Here is a 22,863-nt window from a genome sequence, read left to right on the forward strand (position 1 = left end):
TACCTTTTGACATTGAGCACATGGAGTCACATGGCAACCAGGAATAGTGCTGGTATGGAAGCTCCCACTAGTAGGCGTGTTTTACGTTAGAAGCAAACAGCTGCGCGGGGTTGCTTTTGCATGCCACAATCATTCAAAAGCTAGCATTGCAACCTGTTATCAAACCAGCAACTTCACGCTGAGTACGGGCTCTTCATTGCCGATCAGTACCCCAAATATTGGGGAATCCTAAAGCTTCTTCATCAAGAGTTGGACGCGATAGCAATATTCTGTTCTTAGTGCGTACTTCAAACACTTGGTGTACGAAATATTTTCGCATTTGATATGCACATCCTATACGTGGCTTTGAGGTTGCAGTAGCGTGTGTGCTTTTTGTATTGGGTAACAGACTTTGAAGAATGAAGTCGTTATGATATTCCCAACTTGTGATGCCCGCTAGCAATGTGCGCTTGTACCATGCATTATTGCGGCAATATTTCATGTTCTGTTGGGTAACATGTAAGCAGGACGCATGTGTTCAATAAAGCGAGAAATATACTTTTACTGCATTTCCAAGCAGAGGAAGTTATTTTCACTGTAGGCATAAGCAGAGTGTTGGCTGTGGGTTAGAACACCCGCTTGCCACGCAAACGACCCGGCTTGAAACCCCACACAAGCCCGAAATGTTTCATTATATATTTTATTTGCATATTTATAGGTTTTTACTTCACGCAAAGATGATCATTTATTGCTCACAATCAACAACGCCGACACTAGAACTTCTGCGAAACGAGATTTATAAGGCTGTTGCATTAAAATGGTGCCGCAATAAGAAATGCATCCAGTAATTTTCGCTGTGTAGAGCTAATGAAAACCGTACGAATAGCGCGAGACAATAGAATATAGCGAAAGTTCTTACACCAATGTGTGTTGAAGGTCCAAAACAAAGGTTCGAAGGCGAAAAACTGAGTAATTCCTATAGGAAAGAGTTCGGAAAGTGAGAAAAAAGAATAACGAGAAAGAATGGGCAAACATTTCTTCAAAAGAAATAAAAAAACACAAACATTGACCTTATATAGAAAATAATGCTGCGTGCTTATTGGCATTAGGAAGGGAAAATGTTTTCTTTTCAAGATAGAGCATTTTTCAGCCGTGTCATTAAATTGCCACTACTACACCAATACGCCTGCTAGAGTTAATAACGTCATCTGTGATCGATTTATATAGGTAAAATTGAAAACTTAGCGTGCAGTCTTCACCCTCATCGATTTGTTTTTAAATAATGTGTATATAGTACTAAGACCAAGGGGGGCCTCAGAAGTCTACTGGCCTGCTTTTATAGTGCACCACTTGGCCACACTTAATTTAGGAAAACTACTTCTATAAGAAGAAACAGACAAGCTCTCTCTCTACTCCTACAAATAGGGCATGGCATTCGTTCCAAACTGCGATGCTCCCAAAAGGTTTCATATTTTTGTATTGCACCGACTGATTGGTCGAAACAATCGCAAGGTTAAATATGCTTTTGATTTTGGCTTGAGTGAAAAATATCGTCCCGACTTTGCAAATCTGTGAATGTGCACTCTATGCCGGCTTGTGTGCCTCAGCGTGTTCGCAGGACGCAGACGCCCCACTGCACGAGGCCGCGCGCAGCACTTCCCCTCGTTGTGGCCCTCTGGCTCGTCCACACAGTCCTCGCAGCCATAGGCGTCGTCTGTTCCACGCCAGGATGCAGAAGAAAGCCACGAACAACAGCAGGAGAGCGAGCAAGAGAAGCAGGGCTGCCGCCAGGGGTGTCGACATGGTTGCCTTACCTGCGTGTACGATAGCGGCGTTAACGTAGAGCTTACGTTATCTAGTCGCCAGTGGCTAAGCGAGCACTATCTTAGGGTGCTGGCGGTAACACAACTTTTCTTTTTATCATCGGGTCCACAGTGTTGTAATGGTATCATGACAAAGTGCATTTTAATATATACTTACGTGCATTTTATTTGCGTTTCTAGATATTCGCAATGTATGAAATCCTATTGCATTGCGTGGTGTTTTCTTCATGTGTCAAACTATGTAGGAAAGTGTTTGAAGATGACCTTTTTTTTTCCTTTAGGTTTCACATTTTGTCATTTTATTCAAAATAAACTAATTATTAATAAACGTGGTGCGACAGCCACGTGGGCAAGAAAGTCTTTGAGAGAACCTCGATTGCGTGCCGCAGATTCGTTTTGCATGCTAGTTATTTGAGGAAGTATGTTTAACTTACATATACGATAGGTTACATTGTCGTCCTCAGGGTTTGTATACGGCAATATACTAAAAAGCACAAACACGCTGAGACGCGTGAAGAGCAGGTGATTGACATCTCAACGCTTCAACATTGTGAACCCTCCGATATGACTGCATTGCAGCTTTTATTAGGGAAGTGGCAGAGCATGCAATTAGGGTAGCCGGCTGCTCTTTGCCTGGAATGTTGAGCTTGTAATTATTAGACTTGTCCTCTTTACTGCTTCCCAACCGGAGAGAAAGCACATACTTGGTTCTCTAGCCTTTGAAGTACTTCCCTTCTGGATGTATTGCGCGCATCTCTTCGCCATTTCGCTTTTTTTATATCTCTCTAGAAATGTTTCACAGTAACGAACATGGCGAAGTCGCAATCATCAAGCCTTGCTCATTTGCCCCATTGTTCAGTGGAAATATTAGGCAGTACTAGCATTGAAACTGTCCTAAGGACAAATCAAACAGCGAATAACAAAAACACCTGCACAAGTCATAAACTCTCTACAACACTTGTTTTTTGTACTCCTAGTATGCTTGCTTCATTGCCTGATGTAGAAATAAAATGCATAGAGGCAAAATGTCTTTCATACTTCCGACAAACGCCTATGCAACCTAAATTCGCCACAGATACACATTTTTTGCACATAGGCCCAAACAAGAAATTTTGACGTATTGTATACCCATATGAACGCGAACAAAGTGTTTATGCGGTTACATGAAACCTGAAAGGTGGAAACGGCGCAGCCTGCAAATTTATCAGGCCTACCTTGTTTCTCAAGCAGTATGAGCCCCACCGGTCTACTGGAGCCAGCGCCAAGAGGATTCTCTGCGGCGCATGCGTAGTGCTCCAGTCGTCCTTGCCTCTGGCGCCATCGAAGCACGGCCGACAGTGGAGGCACGTCTCGCATCGCCTCTCCGTCTCGTGTCCAGGTGAGCCGCAGCGGAGGCGGATTTGCAGCAACCCGACAGTGCAGACACGCCCATCCTGCTGCTGCACTGCACGTCTCCAGCTGCATCTCTGGAGGGTCTGCGCGAAAAGACGAAAATAAAATGACTTATTCAGAGTTTGGGTACTCAAGTCTGTGTTGCGTTCCAACGCGGGACTTTAGCTGTGATGAGCTGCGACAGCGCTCGCGCTGTTGTTTGGCTGGGCAGAGCATGCACGCCCCCCCCCCCTCCCCCCACTCTATGCTCTCTATTCTTGGTTCAGGGTTGAAAACTTCCGTCAAACGACTGATGCGTCATCCTGAAGTAGACTGAGATTGTGCCGAGCAAAGCGTAAATAAAAAAGTGGATGAAACCGTCAATGAGAGTATCAAAGCCACCTGGCTAACAACCCGCTTTATACAGTGTCGGCTTCGTGCTAATTACCTCCGTCAACGAGGTCTGAAAATTTCCTCTGAGAAATGTGCACTAGTGGCATTTACGCGCAAACCAATGCATAACTACAGCGTTCCGATAAACAGCGAAAGAATACGTCACCTCCGATCATACAAGTTCCTAGGTGTTATAATTGACAGAGACTTCTCATGGAGCTCACATGTATCATACAGGAAAAGGCGATTGACAGGCATCTGTCATTTGTTCAAGTTCTTCGCTGGAAAGAACTGGGGGAATGTCCACAACTGCTATGTTGCGACTATACAGGTTTCTTTTCCTTGGATTCCTTCGGTACAGCCTACCTGTGTTAACCAACGCAAGTAAAACAAGCATACGAATGCTTCAAAGTGTCCAGGCTCAAGCACTCCGGATATGTTTAGGCTTGCCCCAAAGTGCGCCAACAGCGGCAACTATCGCCATCACAAGGGACAACCTCATCAAGACCCACATTAATGTGGAAGTGCTGAGGACACATATACGACACCTTGCTCGAACCCCTCGACATCACCTAGCGTCTCTACCAGTGGTCCGACCATGCACATCTTACTGCAAAACGGTGACCGCACATGGTGAGTCGATCCCAACTTCGTTCTCTCCTGCCGCTAGACCTGTGACTCCGCCATGGTGCCTCGCTCAACCAATGATTAATATTAACATACCGGGCGTCGAGAAAAAGGCCAATTTGTCGTCACCGGCTCTTAAACAGCTCACAATACTTCTCTTGTATGAGAAATATCAAGACTCCACACATATATACACTGACGGATCGGTTCAGCCGGACAGTTCTACAGGAGCAGTAGTGATACCAAGGTTGGCCACGACAATTAAATTCAAGACATTTCACGCAACAACATCAACGGCAGCAGAATTGGCAGCACTTCGTGCCGCGTTGCAATTCGTAGTTGATCAACCTACACGCAAGTGGGCTATTTTCTGCGACTCAAAGGCGGCACTGCAGTCTCTACTATCAGCCTTACGCCGTGGACCACACGAGCAGCTGGTACTAGAGATAGCAGAGGTTATACACAACCTGACTGAGAAAGGGCACCAAATTACATTTCAGTGGTTGCCCAGTCACTGCGGATTCATCGGCAATGAACGGGCCAATCAAGCTGCCCGCTCAGCCCACACAGAAGATCATAAACTGCGACTACCACTTTCTAGGACGGATGCTGCACGAGAGCTCCGCAGACTTGCTCGCCGGCAAACCACATCGCATTGGAATCAGCCGCACTTCAAGCATGCCCGACTGTACTCGCGTGACCCTACGCTAAGTCTTCAAGTCCCGTCGAGGCTTCGCCGAGCATACCAGACCCTGTTATGTAGGCTGTGATTGGGCGTTGCATTTACCAACGCCTACGCTTTCCGCATTGGGATGGCCGACACCGCCGCCTGTGGCCACTGTGGCAAGGAGGAAACCATTCAGCATGTTGTTTGTGAGTGCCTAGCGTATAGTAGGCGGCGACTATGCCTTCGCAGGGAACTCAACAAATTAGATGATCAGCCTCTGTCGGAGAAGGAAATTCTGCAATATCGTCAGGATGCGACTTCACAGAAGAGGGCCCTGAAAGCGCTGCTGCACTTTTTGCGATTGACCGGCCTTGCTGAACGGTTGTAGCTGGGACGCCTTTCCTGTGTGTGTTTTGTTTTTTTTATGAGTGCGCGTGCGTTTTTTTTTCCTCTATCTAACCCCTCTTTCTTGCCCCTACTTCCCCACCCCCAGCGCTGGGCAGCAAACCAGATGCCAATATCTGGTTAACCTGCCGGCCTTTCCTTTCTCACTTTCTCTCTCTCTCTCTCTCTCTCGTGAAATAAGGCATCACGACCCCCGTAAAATGACAAATTGTGATCATTCTAAAAAACCGGGTGTGCAAACACAGACAAAATAAACGAGTGCAGACACCACAAACGCTGCCTTTGCAGCGTCTTGACCTACTTTTTCTGCTTTGTTTGCACGATTTACCCTTTAAAATGAATACCTTCCAGCTAGCTCAATTCTTTGTGATTTCAGGAGAACTTGTTCTTACAAGTGTCATTGGAAAGGCGTTTGTCACAGGGGAAAATAGTGCCACATGCTCCTTGAACACATAATTCATATTTTGCGTAGTATCGCTTTAGCCAAACTGTCAAGATGATGGATGCATCAGTGGCTTTTGACAGGGCATCCTGCTGGAAAATACATTGGAATTACCTGAGAAAAAGCTCTCGCCCAATAACTTGAAAGGGGCTTAAAATGACTCGGTGACTGTATTTACAAGATATAGGAAAAAGAATGTCGCTAGAATGAAGGCATCGACAGGTAGGCTTGTTTTCGCCCACTGTGCCTTGGAAGAAGAGAAGTGCACTGGTAGAAACTTTGGCACAAACGACATTCCTTGTTGAACGCTTTCTTAGCGCCTCCAGCTTTAGTCTTCCCCTTATCTTTTTGTGCGATTCGGTGACACTAAGACGCCCGAGAGCACAATATTTGACAGAAGTTCAGGACTAGGGGTGGCGACCCAAGCTGTGAGCAGACTTCCTATTGACGCACTGAGTTAGTTGCCACTACTCAGCCGAGGAACAAGTCCTACTAATTTAAGATGCTTGTTTATTATTGTCCAAGTACGTCCTACTTTAAATCACACCAGCATATCATTGCGACTACCACAAAGTGTAGCGTTCTGTTCTGCAAAGTGAGCAGTAATTTTCGAATTCTTTTGCGTATATATACGGTGCTTTGAGCCTACCGTGTCGATAGCCCTGGAGCAATTCGACAAAACATTATGTAATCATTCACGAAGGGCACACATTGCGTAAGCATTATTAACGTGAATATTATCCGGCTACCTTCCCATCAACGCCTTTGGGTGCGTAGGCGAACACCGCTGCTCTGTTGGAACCTGGACAAGCAACTCGGGGCAATCCAGCAGGCTGAAAAAGCTGTCGGTACACGGTCTCTCCGTTAGCTCCTAGGTGTGCGCCCAGCTCAGCAATGTGCCGGTAGCTAAAGTTTTCCACTCAGTTTTACGTCACATAGGGAGAAAAATTTTGATTTTTAAAAGCCAATAAGTCCGGAGCGAGCTTTATGGTGATGTTTTACTGACCTTTTTTCAGTTGGTGAGTATATAGAGAAGGACAGTTTGGAATGAGCAGGTTCTTGCGTTTAGGTTCACAACCATGCCTCCCATGTAAGCATGTTAGGGCAGGGTGAAAGGAGCTCAAGTGTATAGGCTCAAGAGGTGTGCATGCGTGGGATAGTATCCCATATCAGAATTTTTGTTCCTGACCATTCACGTACTGCACATGGCAGTACAGAGCACATCTACTTCATCATTTCGTATAACATGATTCGATTAACTTGAAGCTTTGTTTATTGGTCCTACTACTCTGTTTCTTGCTGTGTCTGAGTTGTAACGAATTACATACTCACACGCTTCCACATTAAAACTCACTAGTATGGCACACAGTACCATACTAGGGAATACGGAAACTCGAAAGAACTTTAGTACTCTTCGGGAATAATTCTGTTTTGCTTTAAAATCAATCTGCAGGTCTGATAAAACCGAAATACAGTTATCTTCTTTTTCCTTGCAACTTCTTATTGCTAGCTTTGCCTCAGTTCCAATCAATCATACCTGTTTGTTGCGAGCGCTGTTTGTGGGTGGTGTTCGCGCTCCTGAAATTATGCCAGATTTTGGGGCGACAGAAATACAGGCATGTTGTGTTAAGGAATGGTCACACTCATACTGTAACACTGATGACAGGCCTTAAAAGCTTGCCACAATTTTGTACTAATTAAAATGACAGTGGTACCTCCACGACTCGCACAAAGCAACTTGCACTGGTACTGGTCACCATGTCAACACTATCCACTTGAGAGCTTCCATGATACATCGCTGGTTTTACCTGCTGGAACGCCGCCGTATTTTTAAATGTACTCATGATACAAACATGATATTAACAACTAATGCAAGAGTATACTAAAAAAAGCACGTCAAACACATAGCAAACTTGCTGTTTCTGCCCATGCAGGTGCGAAGTTACGTATACACTTTTCTTCTGTAAGCAATGGGTAACACAATTTCCACATGTGTTATTCAATTCAAATAGTAATTTAAAATACAATTACATGTTTACAAAATAAGAACACGGACATTTCGCTTATTGTGACAAGTTTGAGGTCGTTCCTCACACCACATTTCAATGACATTCACCGAGAAGTACCTCAACGATTCTTTGATGCAGATGGTGTTCTACGGCTGTAATTTGATGAGAAAGGTTCGGTAAAGTAAAAGTCACAAAAATACAGACGCATTCACCTAAAAACAATTGATCTTCAGAACCATTTTTTCTCTATTTATTGACTTGATATAAGGAGATGTTGGCATAGAAATAGGGCACTGCATCACCAGTATTTGGAGATATCTGCATGTAGTGCTATCTCTCGTTGGCCACAGCAGTGGCCTTCTGTCTCTGAATTGGAAATAGGCAAAAAAATCATATTTCGTGAAAAAAGCTAGTTACCAAAAAGCACTCTCGGTTGTATACAGCGGACACCTATTTGAATAGAGAGAGAGTGAGAATTTATTAGAAGGCAGAGAGGTTGGCGCGATTTAGTGCTGTCTAGCCTGCTGCTCTACACAGGGTAACACGGTAATGCGAAAGAAGGAGGGATGAAGGAAGATGATGGGGACAAGAAGAGGTGGTGCGTATGTACAGTAGCCACTTGGCATAGCACACTACAGCTTAGTATCTATTTTAGTGCTTTTAATAAAGTCTAAAAGAGCCCTTGTAGCAGTTTCTTACTGTTTGGTCGCACATTGCTGGCAAAATGTAGCTTTCACCAAGTGGTGTTCATCCGATGCTTGCCAACGTTGAACTTAGCACTTTCCTTGAGGCACGTATTACAGGCAGTCACAAAACAAACAGGTTGAAGTTTCGTGCATTCGCCAGCGCTCACAATTCGGGTTGTCTGCACGTCTGGTTAAACAGGTGTTGTGTCGAGTGAAGGCAACGCCGGTCGAATTCGGTGCAGCATGCAAGCATGCCTTTCATTTTAGGCGGAAGGCGGAAAGTCATATCGGGGTCTGTTTCCCGCTGACGCTTCTTGCAATGATCTGGTTGGCACGATTAAGTGGCAGCGCAAACTAGCATGAGCGATCTCAAGAACGTGTTGACATCACTTCACGAATACGGTACCTTGACGTCCATGGAGGCATTGTGTACTGCCGTTCTTGCCTCGCTATCGGCTAGTTCGTTACCAACCAGGCCACAGTGTCCAGGAACCCGTTGGAATGTAATCAAGTGACTACTTCACTGTGTCAGGTCACATACTTGGGACGATTGTTAACGCTAATGCGTAATGTAATATTGGCCGCTTCTTGAGCAAGAATTGAAAGCTTGAAGGGCTGATTTTGCAACGGTCAGAATCCTCCACTTACACGGTACTTGGTCGTTCACAAATTGTATAGATTCCTGTATAGCAACACGTTCCGCATATGTCGAAGATGACCTGTCATATAATTTGCACTGTCGTTAGTTATAGAGTAGTATCACGAAGGCCGCAGCTCATGAGGGTGAAGTTACAGATCCATCAATGTAGATTTGCAGAGTCTCTGTATTGGTCAACCAAATGTACCAATGTGAGTTTCTTGAGGGCAACATAAAGAACATGCGACATCTTCAGAATTCCACGTATGCGAAGGCCCACCAATGGTTTATTCAATGTCCATAGAGGCACTCCGGAGATTACAGCAGGTGCACAGTCTGAAGGGATCATATGTCTATGCTTATCGAAGCATCATAAATAGGTACAACCTGGTTGGTCCGCTTGTAGCGAAGAGAACGGGTGCTGTGCATGTCGGGTCCGCAGACGATGGTGCGTTTGAAGAGGCGCACATGACATGTAAACCTGCATAGGGTAGGTGCGGAACTCCTCTATAGTGTCAGACGTTGGCATGCGCCGTGGCTTGTCTGTAGACATGTTCTCCGTGCTCGTGCCTGAAGGCTCTCGAAAGTACAAAAAGTCGTTGCTCGCATGCTGGAACAGTCTGGCAAAGTTGCATTGTTGCACTACGAACCCCGTAGATTATCATACAGTCATATCTAACAATGGCGCCACATGTGTTTCTTTTGGTGGTGTTAAATTTTCCTGGGAAGCCACACGCTTTGTAGTGCGATACTGCGATTCCACCAACATCCACCAGTGGGTCTCTGCTACATTTCACCCGCAGTACTTTTTTATAACTAGCTTTTTTCTGAGAGATATGACGTTTCTCTTCTATTTTTCATTCCTGCAGCCGAGAGACGGTACCGCGTCCACTTGTCTCCAATGATGCTTTTGATTCATCTTTATGAACGCTTTAAGCGTCTAGTAACTCACAGAATAATTTATTGTTATCGCTTTTGTGCTGTGTTGTGATGTTAGCGTCATTTGTTAATCACTGAAAATTACCTAATATTGAGCACCTTTTACAGAATTGATAAATTTAAAGCGCTTAGAATAGCAAATAGTAGAGCACTTGTAAACGAAGAGGCGCGAAGTAACATAAATTAATCCTGTGTATTGAAGTGTCGTGCAATATATGGTGGTTTTGAACACGCTGTTACTCTAGATCTATATGTGTATAAATGCAAGTAACCGCCCCGCCATGGTGGTTTAGTGGTCATGGTACGCGGCTGCGGATCGGCTGGTCGCGGGATCAAATGCCAACTGCAGCGGCTGCATTTTCGATGGAGGTGAAAATTATGTAGGCCCGTCTGCTCAGATTTGGGTGCATCTTAAAGATCCTCTGGTGGTCGAAATTTTCGGAGCTCTCTACTACGGCGTCTCTGCTATTCATATGGTGGTTTTGACACATTGAACTCCACATATCAATCAATACATAAATAAATGCATCTAACCCGGATATCGCATATATCTAATGTTCTAGTTGTTGGGCAGCTTGAATGAACAGATCATTTTAAATGCGAAGCATTTTAAGGGAACTTGACCGAGTTTGATCATATCTATCTATCTATCTATCTATCTATCTATCTATCTATCTATCTATCTATCTATCTATCTATCTATCTATCTATTTATCTATCTATCTATCTATCTATCTATCTATCCATATAGTTGCCTGCGTCTTTTAGCTCTTTTGGCCGTTTAGATACTGGGATATATAACAAAATTTGTATGGCATAACATGACTCGAGCATAAGTGACTAGTAATAACATGAAAATCATGACATGCATGTCATGAATGTGATAATTTATATGCCATGGTCTTGCTGCTCCGGTGGTAGTTTCTTTCACATTACATATCTCAAAACTGGTATGCTCTGACATGACTGCATGGCGAACATAAGTGAAAGGCCTTCACGTGTAAATCATGGCATGCGTGTCAAGCAAAAACCTGACTACATGCCACGCTCATGATGCGCTCGCAGTCGTTTGGCTAGCTTCACATACACCAAAGCTGGTATCACGTGACTTAAATGGTTGACGAAAGTATATGACTGTTGCGAATATGATAATCATGACATGCGTGTCATGTAAGCACATGATCACAGGCCACGCTCATGATGCACTTACGGTCGTTTCCCTAGCTTTATATATGCCAAATTATGTATAACAAGATGTGAATGGATCCCGAAGGTATATGACGGGTACGAACGTGATAATCATGACATGCGTGCCACGTAAGACATGATTACATGCTACGCTCATTGCGCGCTCGTAGCCATTTCACTAGCTTCACATAAACTATATTTGGTATTACGTGTTTTGAATGAACGACGAACACAAATGCTAGGCGCAAACATGATAATCATAACATAGAAGTCATGTACGGCACAAATTACATCCGTCTCGTAACGTTGTGCTGATTTTAATTTGACACTTCAACCTTCCTCATTCGCATTCCACACATCATCGATTCACACTGTACGTGGGACCTGCATTTTTTTTTCTGATAACGCCACCTACCGACACTTCGACCTGGTAACATGAGCAGCCATGAAGGATAATCGGCGTCTGAGTTGAAAAATTCACTCCTTTGTAATGTATTGGCAGTTTCCTAAACTTCTGTACGAACACAGCATCTATTCTTCTGTAATATCTCCAGAGCCAATAGGTGACTTTTTGTGCCCAAATGAAGAAAAAAATGTCGGCATGTTTCTACATTTCTCATGACCGTAAACGGAGATTGCAACCTTCTGCTATTACAAGGTATCTGTAGTTTACTTGCAGAACCACCAAAAATATGCGCAATCGTTTGTCAAAGATTCTTTGTAGTCTTTGTTCTGACGTGTGTGAAATGTAATGCAAAATGGCTGCAGAGTATGCAATTTTCTGTAATACTAGAGCATTATGAACAGTGAGTATTGATGATACGATCAGCCCCATAAAGTGCCAGCAATTCTGCGAAGAACATTCACTAATCCATTAACATCATTTTCGAGTTTTTTTATGTGTTGTTCCCCCGACAGCTGTCACTCACGTAACAGTCTATGAAATTATTACTGCGTCAAAATTTTTCTTTCGTTAATTGTATTCATTCATATCCAGCCTCGTCCACCTGAGACTTTTTTGCATCATTGTTCTTTTACGGTTTCTTCGATCAAAAGCATCGAATCTTTCTGCTCGTCACACAGTTTTGCAGCACTGCCTCTAAGATCGGCATATGTTTGACCAAGTTACTACGTATTGTGATCACGAAATAAGCTGATGCAAGTTAAGTGACATCATAAGTTTCGGTGAGCCGTGACGCCAATGCGTGACGATGTTTGTTTACTTCAGTACATGTACACTACGACACCACCGATGGTCAGTTGCTTTGTCTCAAGAGAGATCAAAGGTGTTCGCGTTAATAATATTTATGCGTGTATCTGCTGTAAAGCAGTCAAATCCATCGGCTAGTGTAATTGCACTTTAGGCTGAAGACGGCTTTACAACAGTAAACAGAGTTGCAAGCATTTGATTTTGCGGACAGAGTCACACAAATGACATACTTTAGTCGCGAAATATCATACACACAAAGTATGTCTTTAAGCAATTACCAACTAGGCCAACAATCAGTCTTCATACAGAGTCACACAAAGCCTGTTGCCAGCTGTAAAAACCAAAGACAGAGTTGCCTGCAAGAGTGTGGGCACGGGTGTCATGCTTTGGAACCGCGAAGGTTCTTTTTGTCTACAAGGCTGATTCGTAAAGCAAATCTACATCGGCTCCTAACACGGTGGTACATACTTACAGTGCACGTCCAGTCGACGAGAGTCCTGCACAGACGGAATGGCAGGAGTTTTTGGATTACTGGCAGCGCAGATTAGGCGACGTCCATGATCAGCCGGTGCCGGTCTCAACGTGACGGTGGCCGTGCTCACGTTTCGGCCGTCCCAATGGCTGAAGGCCGACGCCATTGGACGGCCGCCAAGCGTCCAGCGCAACGTCGGTTCAGGGCGTGAGCCCCAGGCAACGCATTCTAGCTCGGCTGTCACACCAGCCACCAAGGGACCCCGGCGGACAAGGAGGGCTTGAACTGGAGCCACTGTGTCGTTGAGTGCGGAACAACTGTAGTTAGTGCATTGTTGTGAATTTAAGATAAACTTGTGTGCGCAAACGGTAGACAAGGACCCAGAAAAGATGGGACAGAGACAAATAGTTGTTAAGTGCGCATCTCGTAAAGGGGAATGAAAGACAAATAACAATTTACGTCAGACAGAAAGCTCGATGTACCACGTCGTTAAAATTGAAACTTTAGCAAGTTGGTAGGGGTAATCTTCCATTTAGCAGAGCACTGAGGAAGAAGGACTACGAAAATAAGGTGCACAACACGGGCGCTGAATCGCAACTGAATGTATTGAGAAAAGCAGGTGAATATGAAAGGTGAAAAAAAAACCTGTCCGGAACACAGGCAATCTTTGTAATCAACATGTACAAATGGCGTTTAGATATTGAAATGCGACGTCACTTGGCGCGGTAGAAGGTACACGACATATTTTGTTCTCATTTTCTCCGGATGTGGAACGCTTCGATGACTTCTCTTGCTCTCTGCTGTTTTGGACGCGACAGAATGTAAGTGTCGGCAAAGGATAGAGTGCAACCGGATTGTTTACAATGGATGGCGAGTCAAAAATGGTTTCGTGTCCGATAGGGCTGGCTTATTTTTCTTAAGGCCGACATAAAGGCATCTTCCGATCTCTCCAGTGTGTTTTTTCGCATAATGAAGGAATTCAATAGACGACTTCTTCGCGATCTGTGTAAAAAAAGTGTGTTTGGTGCCGCAATTGCTGCGAACATTCCATTTTCTCCTATTTGTGTGTCAGTAATTTTCTGAACTTTTGTATTCGAGCTAAAGTGCGGAGGACAAAAAACTACGCCAACACCACAAGGGTGAGCCACGTATCTCAAGCCATCAACCCCACAATAAGTATACGAAATGAACGTGTATTTTTGCCTCTCGTAATACTTTTTTTGCCACTTCCCGCCTCTGAACAATTTGTCCTCAAATATTTGCGCATATTTTCAAAGGACTGCGCAATGATCCGTTACAGAAAACCCGCTTGCTTGAGCCTTGCCACCTGTTTGCTGATGCTAACCTCTAGCTTGTCATGACAGGATTTCCGCAAGGTTGAGCGAACACAAGACACCGCTATGCCCTCTTGTATTATATTTGAATGGTTTGATGTGACGTCTAGTAATGGCTTAAGAGAACGAGGACGATAGCACCAACCTTCGTGGGTAGGCAGAAAATCTAACTTCAAGTCTACGGACGGAAGCACCCCTTCTGTCATGAAGTTAACCACCAAATAGAGGCCGCCGCTGTTCTCTCGGAAACCTTTCAGATATCCACGGAATGTCGATTATAATCACTGACATTAAAAATCACCAGGTTGTCATCGATTAGCTTGAGACATGCTTGACCAATCTATGCAAGCCTTCCACCAACTCCCCGTCTACAGATCGGAAACATTTTATAGAAGACAAGTGCTACCCTAGAGCCAATGCAGATTCCCCTTTTATGTGCGTACAGCCTTGCAATATTGCCACGTTCCATTTCACAAGTTTTTGTTATCGTTCCGAAACACCACACAATTCTCGGCGCAAACCGCGCCTGAAGGTTTCGAGAAGGTTCCGGACTTTAGTAGATCATTTCGATAAGATCACGCCCACTGTGCGAACGGTACAGATTGTTCTGGAACCTACGCCACCGCCAGCGATAACGCTAGAACATTCGACGGCAAGGGTATAAATGCCGACGTGCTTCGCCGCTTGTCAGTTGTTGATCGAAGGCCGACGCTGCGTTCGCCGCTATCAGTCCGAGACTGCTATCTGTGCAAGACTGCTGCTGTAATTAGACTTTCTCTTTACCGGGCACAGGTTCGCCCAAATAAACAATTAAATCCCAACACGAAGTTTCCTGTCTTTAGCCACGTCACGACCCCGTGACATCTGGTGGAGGTGCTGCTTCGTTCATGTACCGGACGCCCCCGTCAAGCAGTGAACCCAGCCCCCGTCGCGGAGAAGACACCGACGCCAACCAAGAGCAGCGAACGAGCCGCCGACAGCAAGGTCTCCCACCGGAGTACGGCCTTCTACAAGACTAGGCGCGGAAGGCCAAGACCATGACCTCGACTGCAGCGACAATGACAACCGGAGCGTCCCAGCCCGCGATCGTCATTCATCAACCCAGGGAACCACCAACGTTCCATGGCTCATCGTTTGAATACCCGGAAACCTGGATAGAAACATACGACCGTGTGGCCGCCCTCAACCACTGGGACAACGAAGAAAAGCTCCGTCGTGTGTACTTCTACCTAGAAGACACCGCAAGGACCTGGCTAGAGAATCGGGAGTCCACGCTCCGAACGTGGGATGTCTTCTGCGGTGCATTTCTGCAAACGTTCGCAAGCGTCGCTCGCAAAGAGAGGGCCGCTGCTCTACTCGAGACCCGGGTTCAGCTACCAAATGAAAAGGTTGGAATTTTCACAGAGAAGATGACCCGCCTATTCCGTCACGCTGACCCAGACATGCCTGAGGAAAAGAAAGTTCGTTTCCTCATGCGAGGGGTCAAACAGGAGCTCTTCGTGGGACTAATGAGGAATCCACCGAACACCGTCCAAGAATTTGTATCCGAGGCGACCACCATCGAAAAAACGCTGGACATGCGCACCAGACAGTATAATCGTCGCCTGACTCCAGAATGCGCTGCTGCTCAAGCCAGTGACTCCGACGACCTGCGTGAAACGATCCGAGCGATCGTGCGGGAAGAGCTGCGCAAACTGTTGCCTTCGGCGCAGCCTCAAGTGGATTCGATCGCTGACATTGTGCGAGAAGAAGTCCGGCAATCGCTTCGAATTCCCGAAACACCGCGGCCCGAGCCAGAAACTATGAGCTACGCCGCTGCAGTGCGCCACAACGCTCCTCCCCGTCCACGCCAAAACGCCGCCCCGTCACACTTCCGTCGCCAGACGCCACCGCCGCCACCACCCCAACCGACGTCCTACCGTTCCCCAGCGGGCCAGCGCAGTGCACCGAGGAAAACGGACGTTTGGCGTGCACCTGACAACCGCCCGCTTTGCTTACACTGCGGCAAGGCCGGGCACACATACCGCCGTTGCCAGTACCGACAGATGGGACTGCGTGGCTTCGCCGTCAATGCACCGCGTCCGCAGCCAGGAGATCGGCCACGTGACATCGCCGACTACCTGGCAGAAACTCAATGGACACCACGAAGTTCTTCCCGTTCGCCGTCGCCCAGCCGCCGCATGTCACCGCACCCCCGGCAGTACTCTGGCCCAACGCGGGGCCGGTCTCCTAGCCCGTATCCGGGAAACTAAGGGCAGCAACCGATGGAGGTGCGGTTGCTGTGCGAAAAACTACCGAAGATCCTCCGACGACGACACCGACGCGACGGAGCTTTTTGAACACAACCCCAACCAGGCAAAGCCCTGAAGGCAAAAGCTCACTTACCGAAGGTGGCCGGACGACGCAACATGAAAGCAGCGGAACAAGCCGACGCAGCCGTGACCCGACGCCACGCCCTAACTGTAATGCGAGACGGCGAACTAGCGACCTCGACATTCTTATTGACGGCCACAGTGTGACTGCTCTCGTCGATACTGGAACCGACTATTCTGTCATCAGTGGGTCGTTCGCCGCGAAGTTAAAGAAAGTTAGGACAGCTTGGAAAGGCCCTGAAATCCGCACAGCCGGAGGTCATCTCGTAACGCCTGCAGGAATCTGCACAGCGAGAGTCACCATTAACGGCCGTATTTATCCTACAGACTTCGTAGTCCTACAGCGTTGCTCGAGAGATGTCATCCTTGGCATGGACGTCTTATGCCTCCATGGTGCTGTCATCAACCTAAAAACAAGGTCGATAACGTTATCCACAGAAGAAGCACTACCGCCGCGCACGCCGTCAGGACACCATGCCTTGAATGTGCTGGAAGAACAAGTCACCATTCCGCCTCGCTCAAGCGTCATTATTTTAGTCGGCGCTCCTAAATCACCTGACTTGGAAGGCGTCGTTGAAGGCAGTCAGCATCTGTTGGTCACCCGAAATATTTGCGTCGCAAGAGGAATTGCAGAGCTGCGGGGAGGCAAAGCGATGGTTATGCTCACGAATTTCAGCAATGAGTACAAACATGTGAACAAAGGAACAACGGTCGCATACATCGAAGAAATTGTCGAAGCCACCAGTGCTTTCGCCCTCGCCGATTCTGCGGAACCTGCTCAGAGGAACCAAGCCCCTCCCATAGCTTTCGACGTCAATCCCAGACTTCCGAACGATGAGCAAGAACAGCTCAAGGCCCTGCTCCTGCAATACGAAGATTGCTTTTCGTCGTCATCGAAAATTCAGCAGACCCCAATCACGAAACATCGAATCATAACCGAAGAAAATGCCAGACCACTCCGTCAGAGTCCGTACAGGGTTTCGACGCGAGAACGTGAGGCAATGAAGAGACAAGTTGATGAAATGCTGCGAGATGACATTATCCAGCTGTCCAAGAGTCCGTGGGCATCCCCCGTGGTGTTAGTGAAGAAAAAGGATGGGACCCTACGTTTCTGCGTCGATTATCGCCGCCTGAACAAAATCACAAGAAAGGACGTGTATCCTCTCCCACGAATAGACGACGCACTTGATCGGCTCCATAACGCCAAGTACTTCTCGTCAATGGACCTCAAGACTGGCTATTGGCAAATCGAAGTCGACGAAAGAGACCGAGAGAAGACGGCGTTTATAACACCGCACGGCCTCTTCGAGGTTAAGGTGATGCCCTTCGGCCTTTGCTCAGCGCCTGCAACTTTTCGACGCGTTATGGATACAGTACTGGCAGGATTGAAGTGCCAGACTTGCCTTGTGTACTTGGACGGCGTCGTCGTGTTTTCCTCGAGTTTCGACAAGCATCTTTGGCGCCTTGAAGCTGTACTTCAAGCCATCAAGACGTCCGGACTCACACTGAAGCCAGAAAAGTGCGGATTTGCGTATGAGGAGCTCTTGTTTCTGGGACACGTTATCAGCAAGTCTGGAGTTCGTCCCGATCCACGGAAAACAGCCGCCATCGCCGACTTCCCGCCGCCCACTGACAAGAAGGCCGTGCTTCGATTTCAGGGCCTGTGCGCCTATTATAGGCGGTTCGTGAAAAACTTCGCCCGCATCGCCGATCCTCTCACTAACCTTACCAAGGCCGACTCGGAGTTCAAGTGGGAAACGCCACAGGAACACGCTTTCCAGGAGCTTAAACATCGCCTACAGACGCCTCCGTTACTTGCCCATTTCGACGAATTCGCCGAGACAGAAATACATACTGACGCGATCAGCGTAGGTCTTGGCGCCGTTCTTGTGCAGAGGGCTGACGGACTTGAAAGGTGTATTAGTTACGCCAGCCGATCGCTATCCAAAGCAGAAGCAAATTATTCCACAACAGAAAAGGAGTGCCTCGCCATCATCTGGGCTACGTCGAAATTTCGCCCCTACCTCTACGGCAGGCCCTTCAAAGTTGTGAGCGACCACCACGCCTTGTGTTGGCTAGCCACCTTGAAGGAACCTTCAGGTCGCCTCGCACGATGGAGCCTGAGGCTTCAAGAATATGGCATTACTGTCATTTACAAGTCCGGCAAAAAACACTCCGACGCTGACTGTCTTTCTCGTGCGCCTGTCGACCAACCGCTACCCGACGACTCGGATGACGACTACTTCTTGGGAACGATAACTACCGACGACTTCGCTGAACGACAGCGGGCCGACCCGGAACTTAAAGCCCTAATAGAATACCTCGAAGGCAGGACCGCCGAAGTCCCGAAGGTATTTAATCGCGCACTTGCGTCGTTCTTTCTACGAAATGGTCTTCTACAAAAGAAAAACTTTTCACCGCTTCGAGCTAAGTACCTCCTTGTGGTGCCTTCAGCTCTGCGACCAGAACTCCTGCAGGCCCTGCACGACGATCTGACGGCAGGGCACCTCGGTGTTTCCCGCATGCTCGCGAGGATACAAGAAAGGTACTACTGGCCACGTCTTACCACCGACGTCACTCGTTATGTGAGGACATGCCGGGACTGTCAGCGACGCAAGACACCGCCGACAAGGCCAGCGGGACTTCTGCAGCCAATTGATCCACCTTGCCGACCTTTCCAGCAGATTGGTATGGACCTACTGGGGCCGTTCCCGACGTCGGCTTTCGGAAACAAGTGGATCGTGGTAGCTACCGACTACCTCACCCGCTACGCCGAGACAAAAGCCCTGCCAAAAGGCAGTGCATCTGAGGTAGCTAAGTTCTTCGTCGAAAATATCGTCCTACGTCACGGCGCCCCGGAGGTCCTTATCACCGACAGAGGAACGGCATTCACTGCCGACTTAACTCAAGCGATCTTGGCATACAGCCAAACAAACCACCGCCGGACGACAGCGTACCACCCACAGACCAACGGCCTCACCGAGCGGTGACAAGACGATCGCCGACATGCTGTCAATGTACGTCGATGTCGAACACAAGACGTGGGACGCCATTCTTCCGTATGTGACCTTCGCATACAACACGGCGGTGCAGGAGACGACGCAGATATCTCCATACAAATTGGTGTACGGAAGGAGCCCGGCAACGACGCTCGATGCCATGTTACCCAACGTCACCGACGAAGAAAACCTCGATGTGAGCGAGTACCTTCAACGCGCCGAAGAAGCCCGACAACTTGCGCGTCTCCGTATCAAGAATCAACAGACGACCGACAGTCACCGTTACAACCTTCGACGACGCTTCGTGGAATACCAGCCCGGTGAACGTGTTTGGGTGTGGACGCCGATACGCCGACGTGGACTAAGTGAAAAGCTTCTGCGACGATACTTCGAACCGTACAAGGTGGTTCGACGTCTCGGACCACTTGACTACGAGGTTGTCCCCGACGGCATCACGAACTCTCAACGACGCCGATCGCGACCTGAAGTCGTTCATGTCGCGCGCCTCAAGCCGTTTCATGCACGTTAACAAACTGAAACAGTGTTTTTTGTATTATTGTTGTATTGTAATTTATTCATTGTACTTTCTTGCAGTATTGTACCTTCATCTTTAGTTAAAGCATCGGGACGATACCTTTTTTCAGAGGGGGGCAATGCCACGTTCCATTTCACAAGTTTTTGTTATCGTTCCGAAACACCACACGATTCTCGGCGCAAACCGCGCCTGCAGGTTTCGAGAAGGTTCCGGACTTTAGTAGATCATTTCGATAAGATCACGCCCACTGTGCGAACGGTACAGATTGTTCTGGAACCTACGCCACCACCAGCGATAACGCTAGAACATTCGACGGCAAGGGTATAAATGCCGACGCGCTTCGCCGCTTGTCAGTTGTTGATCGAAGGCCGACGCTGCGTTCGCCGCTATCAGTCCGAGACTGCTATCTGTGCAAGACTGCTGCTGTAATTAGACTTTCCCTTTACCGGGCACAGGTTCGCCCAAATAAACAGTTAAATCCCAACACAAAGTTTCCTGTCTTTGGCCACGTCACGACTCCGTGACAATATGTTGAACCTAAGTGGCTTTTACTAGAAATACACTACCTCTACAAACAATTCTAGAGGGACCGTACAGCTGCTGAAGAAGGCGTGCTGTATGGGTCCCTGCTCTCAGTGCATGTTAAGGAACACCCGGTGGAAGAAATTTCCGGAGCCCTCTACTATGACATGCGTCATAATTGTATCTTGCTTGTGCGACGTAAAGCCTCAGACATAATTATATGGTTTTACATATATACAAACATCCATGCATACATGAGACGGCATAGCAGTGCCAGCAATGGCATTGACGGCAAAACAGTATCCACATAATTGCTTTCGCAATAGAAGAACCGATAGAAATGGTTAGAGGTCATCCTTACGGAAGACGTCCAGCGTGACCGCCACCGACGCGGCACCGGCCACGGGTCGGCTCGCTGTACAGCGCAGCTTCATTCCGTGATGGCGTCTGTCGAGCGCCTCGATGCGCAGCAGAGAGCCCGTGCCACTGACCAACACTGTCGTTCCCGCGCCGGCCGAAGACGAGGGTCCCCACTGGTCTTGAAGCTGCCAGCGAATCCGCGCACTCGGGAATTCTGTGGCAAGACGCGAATATTTGAACAACTGTCAGCATTTACAAGATCGTGGAAACAGTACCATATATAAAGCTCTACAGGCCGTATAATCAGGAAATTTTGTGGAACTGGTGGTTAACTACTATGACCATTGCGTGAATCAGCTCATGAAACGAGACTACGCATAGGAAATGCAACCTCCACGTATATTATACTGGTCCAATGTTTGCATTTCAAGCAACTATTGGACAGTGTGTTGCATATAAATTAACTAATGTTACACATGATTATTTGGGACTTGACAAAGTGCTTCCCACTTCATGTGTTGGGTGATATAGGTGACAATTACCGTTTAATTTGGCTACACCTGCGATTCTGTATTAAAAAAACACAAAAACATGCAAAACTTGTTCCGCAGCCAACAAAAGACTTTTCTTACGTTCTGGTCCTTTGAATACGTCGTTTCCCCAATCGTCCGAGACGGTAAGATTAGGAATTGTGAATGAAAAAAAAAGAGATGAGCTTCATTGCTGTTATTCACTCTTATGACGAGCTATCTAAAACTACGCACTGAATGATTAGGAATGTATAAAAACAGTGTCTTTTATGTTACAAATGAAAACTTTCATGAACAGCAACAAACAAAAACTTCCATGAAGCTAGTTTTCGCTCACAAAATTTTCTACATTATGGAAACCGACTGCACTAAACTACAGGAGAAAATAGAAGTTTTCTGTAGGTCACTTATTCATCGCCGAAATTTCAACCAACTACTTCTTTTTGCGATGGACGTATTTAACTTAATGAGAACATTGCAGAAGGCCTTATGTATCTTTAGAAGTGTTAATCATTTCTAACTTTTTTCGCCACTGTGCTCCTTGCAATTGTTAGTCGTAATTCCTGCAGTATAAATATTTCGCTCTTATGTCTATGCGTGTACCCTTGTATATACCATTGTTTGTTCCTCTGTCTCGTTAATGAGAATATCTGCCAATTATCTCACCTTCTTTAGACCATAACTTCAGTGTAGGTGTGCAGGGACCCCTTGGGGTGGGTGTCTATTTTAACTGACTGAATGAAAGTTTAACCTACATATAACAAGCACCTTTGATGAGTACTAGATTTACCAGGACAATAGAAGCAATTGCACCTGTGCAAAACACAGAAGTACGAAGCTGGTTTTTCAAAGTTTTCAGTCGCAGTAAGCAGACCTTGCTGTTTACGACGTCTCAGCAGCTATTTACGTTTTACAGACATCATTATTATAGCGCGTCTAATAAGTGCTAAAGGCTCCTCGAAGCGGAGGCTGATCGCGTAGCGTACGTGTTTTCAATTCTAGCGAAATCCATATCAAGGCATAGCTGCTCTGATATAGAAGATGAAAGTGCTAGTTGGATCAAATTCACGGTAGTGCGCCCCTTTTGACCAACCTCGGTGCTAGAAGCATCAGGAAACTTTCACTACGGCGTCTCTTATAATCATATGGTGGTTTTTCAGACGTTAAACCCTACATATCAATCAAGTTTATTGAAAACTGCCCCTTGCACAATGAGTTCAGCTTTCAACATTGCATGTGACTTTGAAAATTTGCTTCCAGCAGGGTTCTTTTATTGCTTTATTTTTTTGTTTCTTTACATGAACAGAAAATGAAGCGAAGGCAAAAGGCTTAGGAGCCTGACAAGGGGTCTTTGCTCCAGATG

At 46.7% G+C, this 22,863-nt stretch overlaps 1 protein-coding gene across 1 annotated transcript; it reads right to left on the minus strand.

Annotated features, from left to right (window-relative positions):
• Nucleotides 1-660: 660 nt before the first annotated feature.
• Nucleotides 661-21,097, minus strand: LOC119168101 (cell adhesion molecule 4-like). Its single transcript, XM_075865326.1, has 4 exons — nucleotides 20,972-21,097; nucleotides 12,849-13,142; nucleotides 3,017-3,277; nucleotides 661-1,793 (listed from the first exon to the last, which is right to left on the minus strand). Exons 1-4 carry the CDS (start codon nucleotides 21,042-21,044, stop codon nucleotides 1,564-1,566), a joined length of 858 nt encoding a protein of 285 aa, XP_075721441.1. The 5' UTR covers nucleotides 21,045-21,097; the 3' UTR covers nucleotides 661-1,563.
• Nucleotides 21,098-22,863: the final 1,766 nt, after the last annotated feature.

The sequence above is a fragment of the Rhipicephalus microplus genome, chromosome 6 (genome assembly GCF_043290135.1).
Source record: "Rhipicephalus microplus isolate Deutch F79 chromosome 6, USDA_Rmic, whole genome shotgun sequence".
NCBI lineage: Eukaryota > Metazoa > Arthropoda > Arachnida > Ixodida > Ixodidae > Rhipicephalus > Rhipicephalus microplus.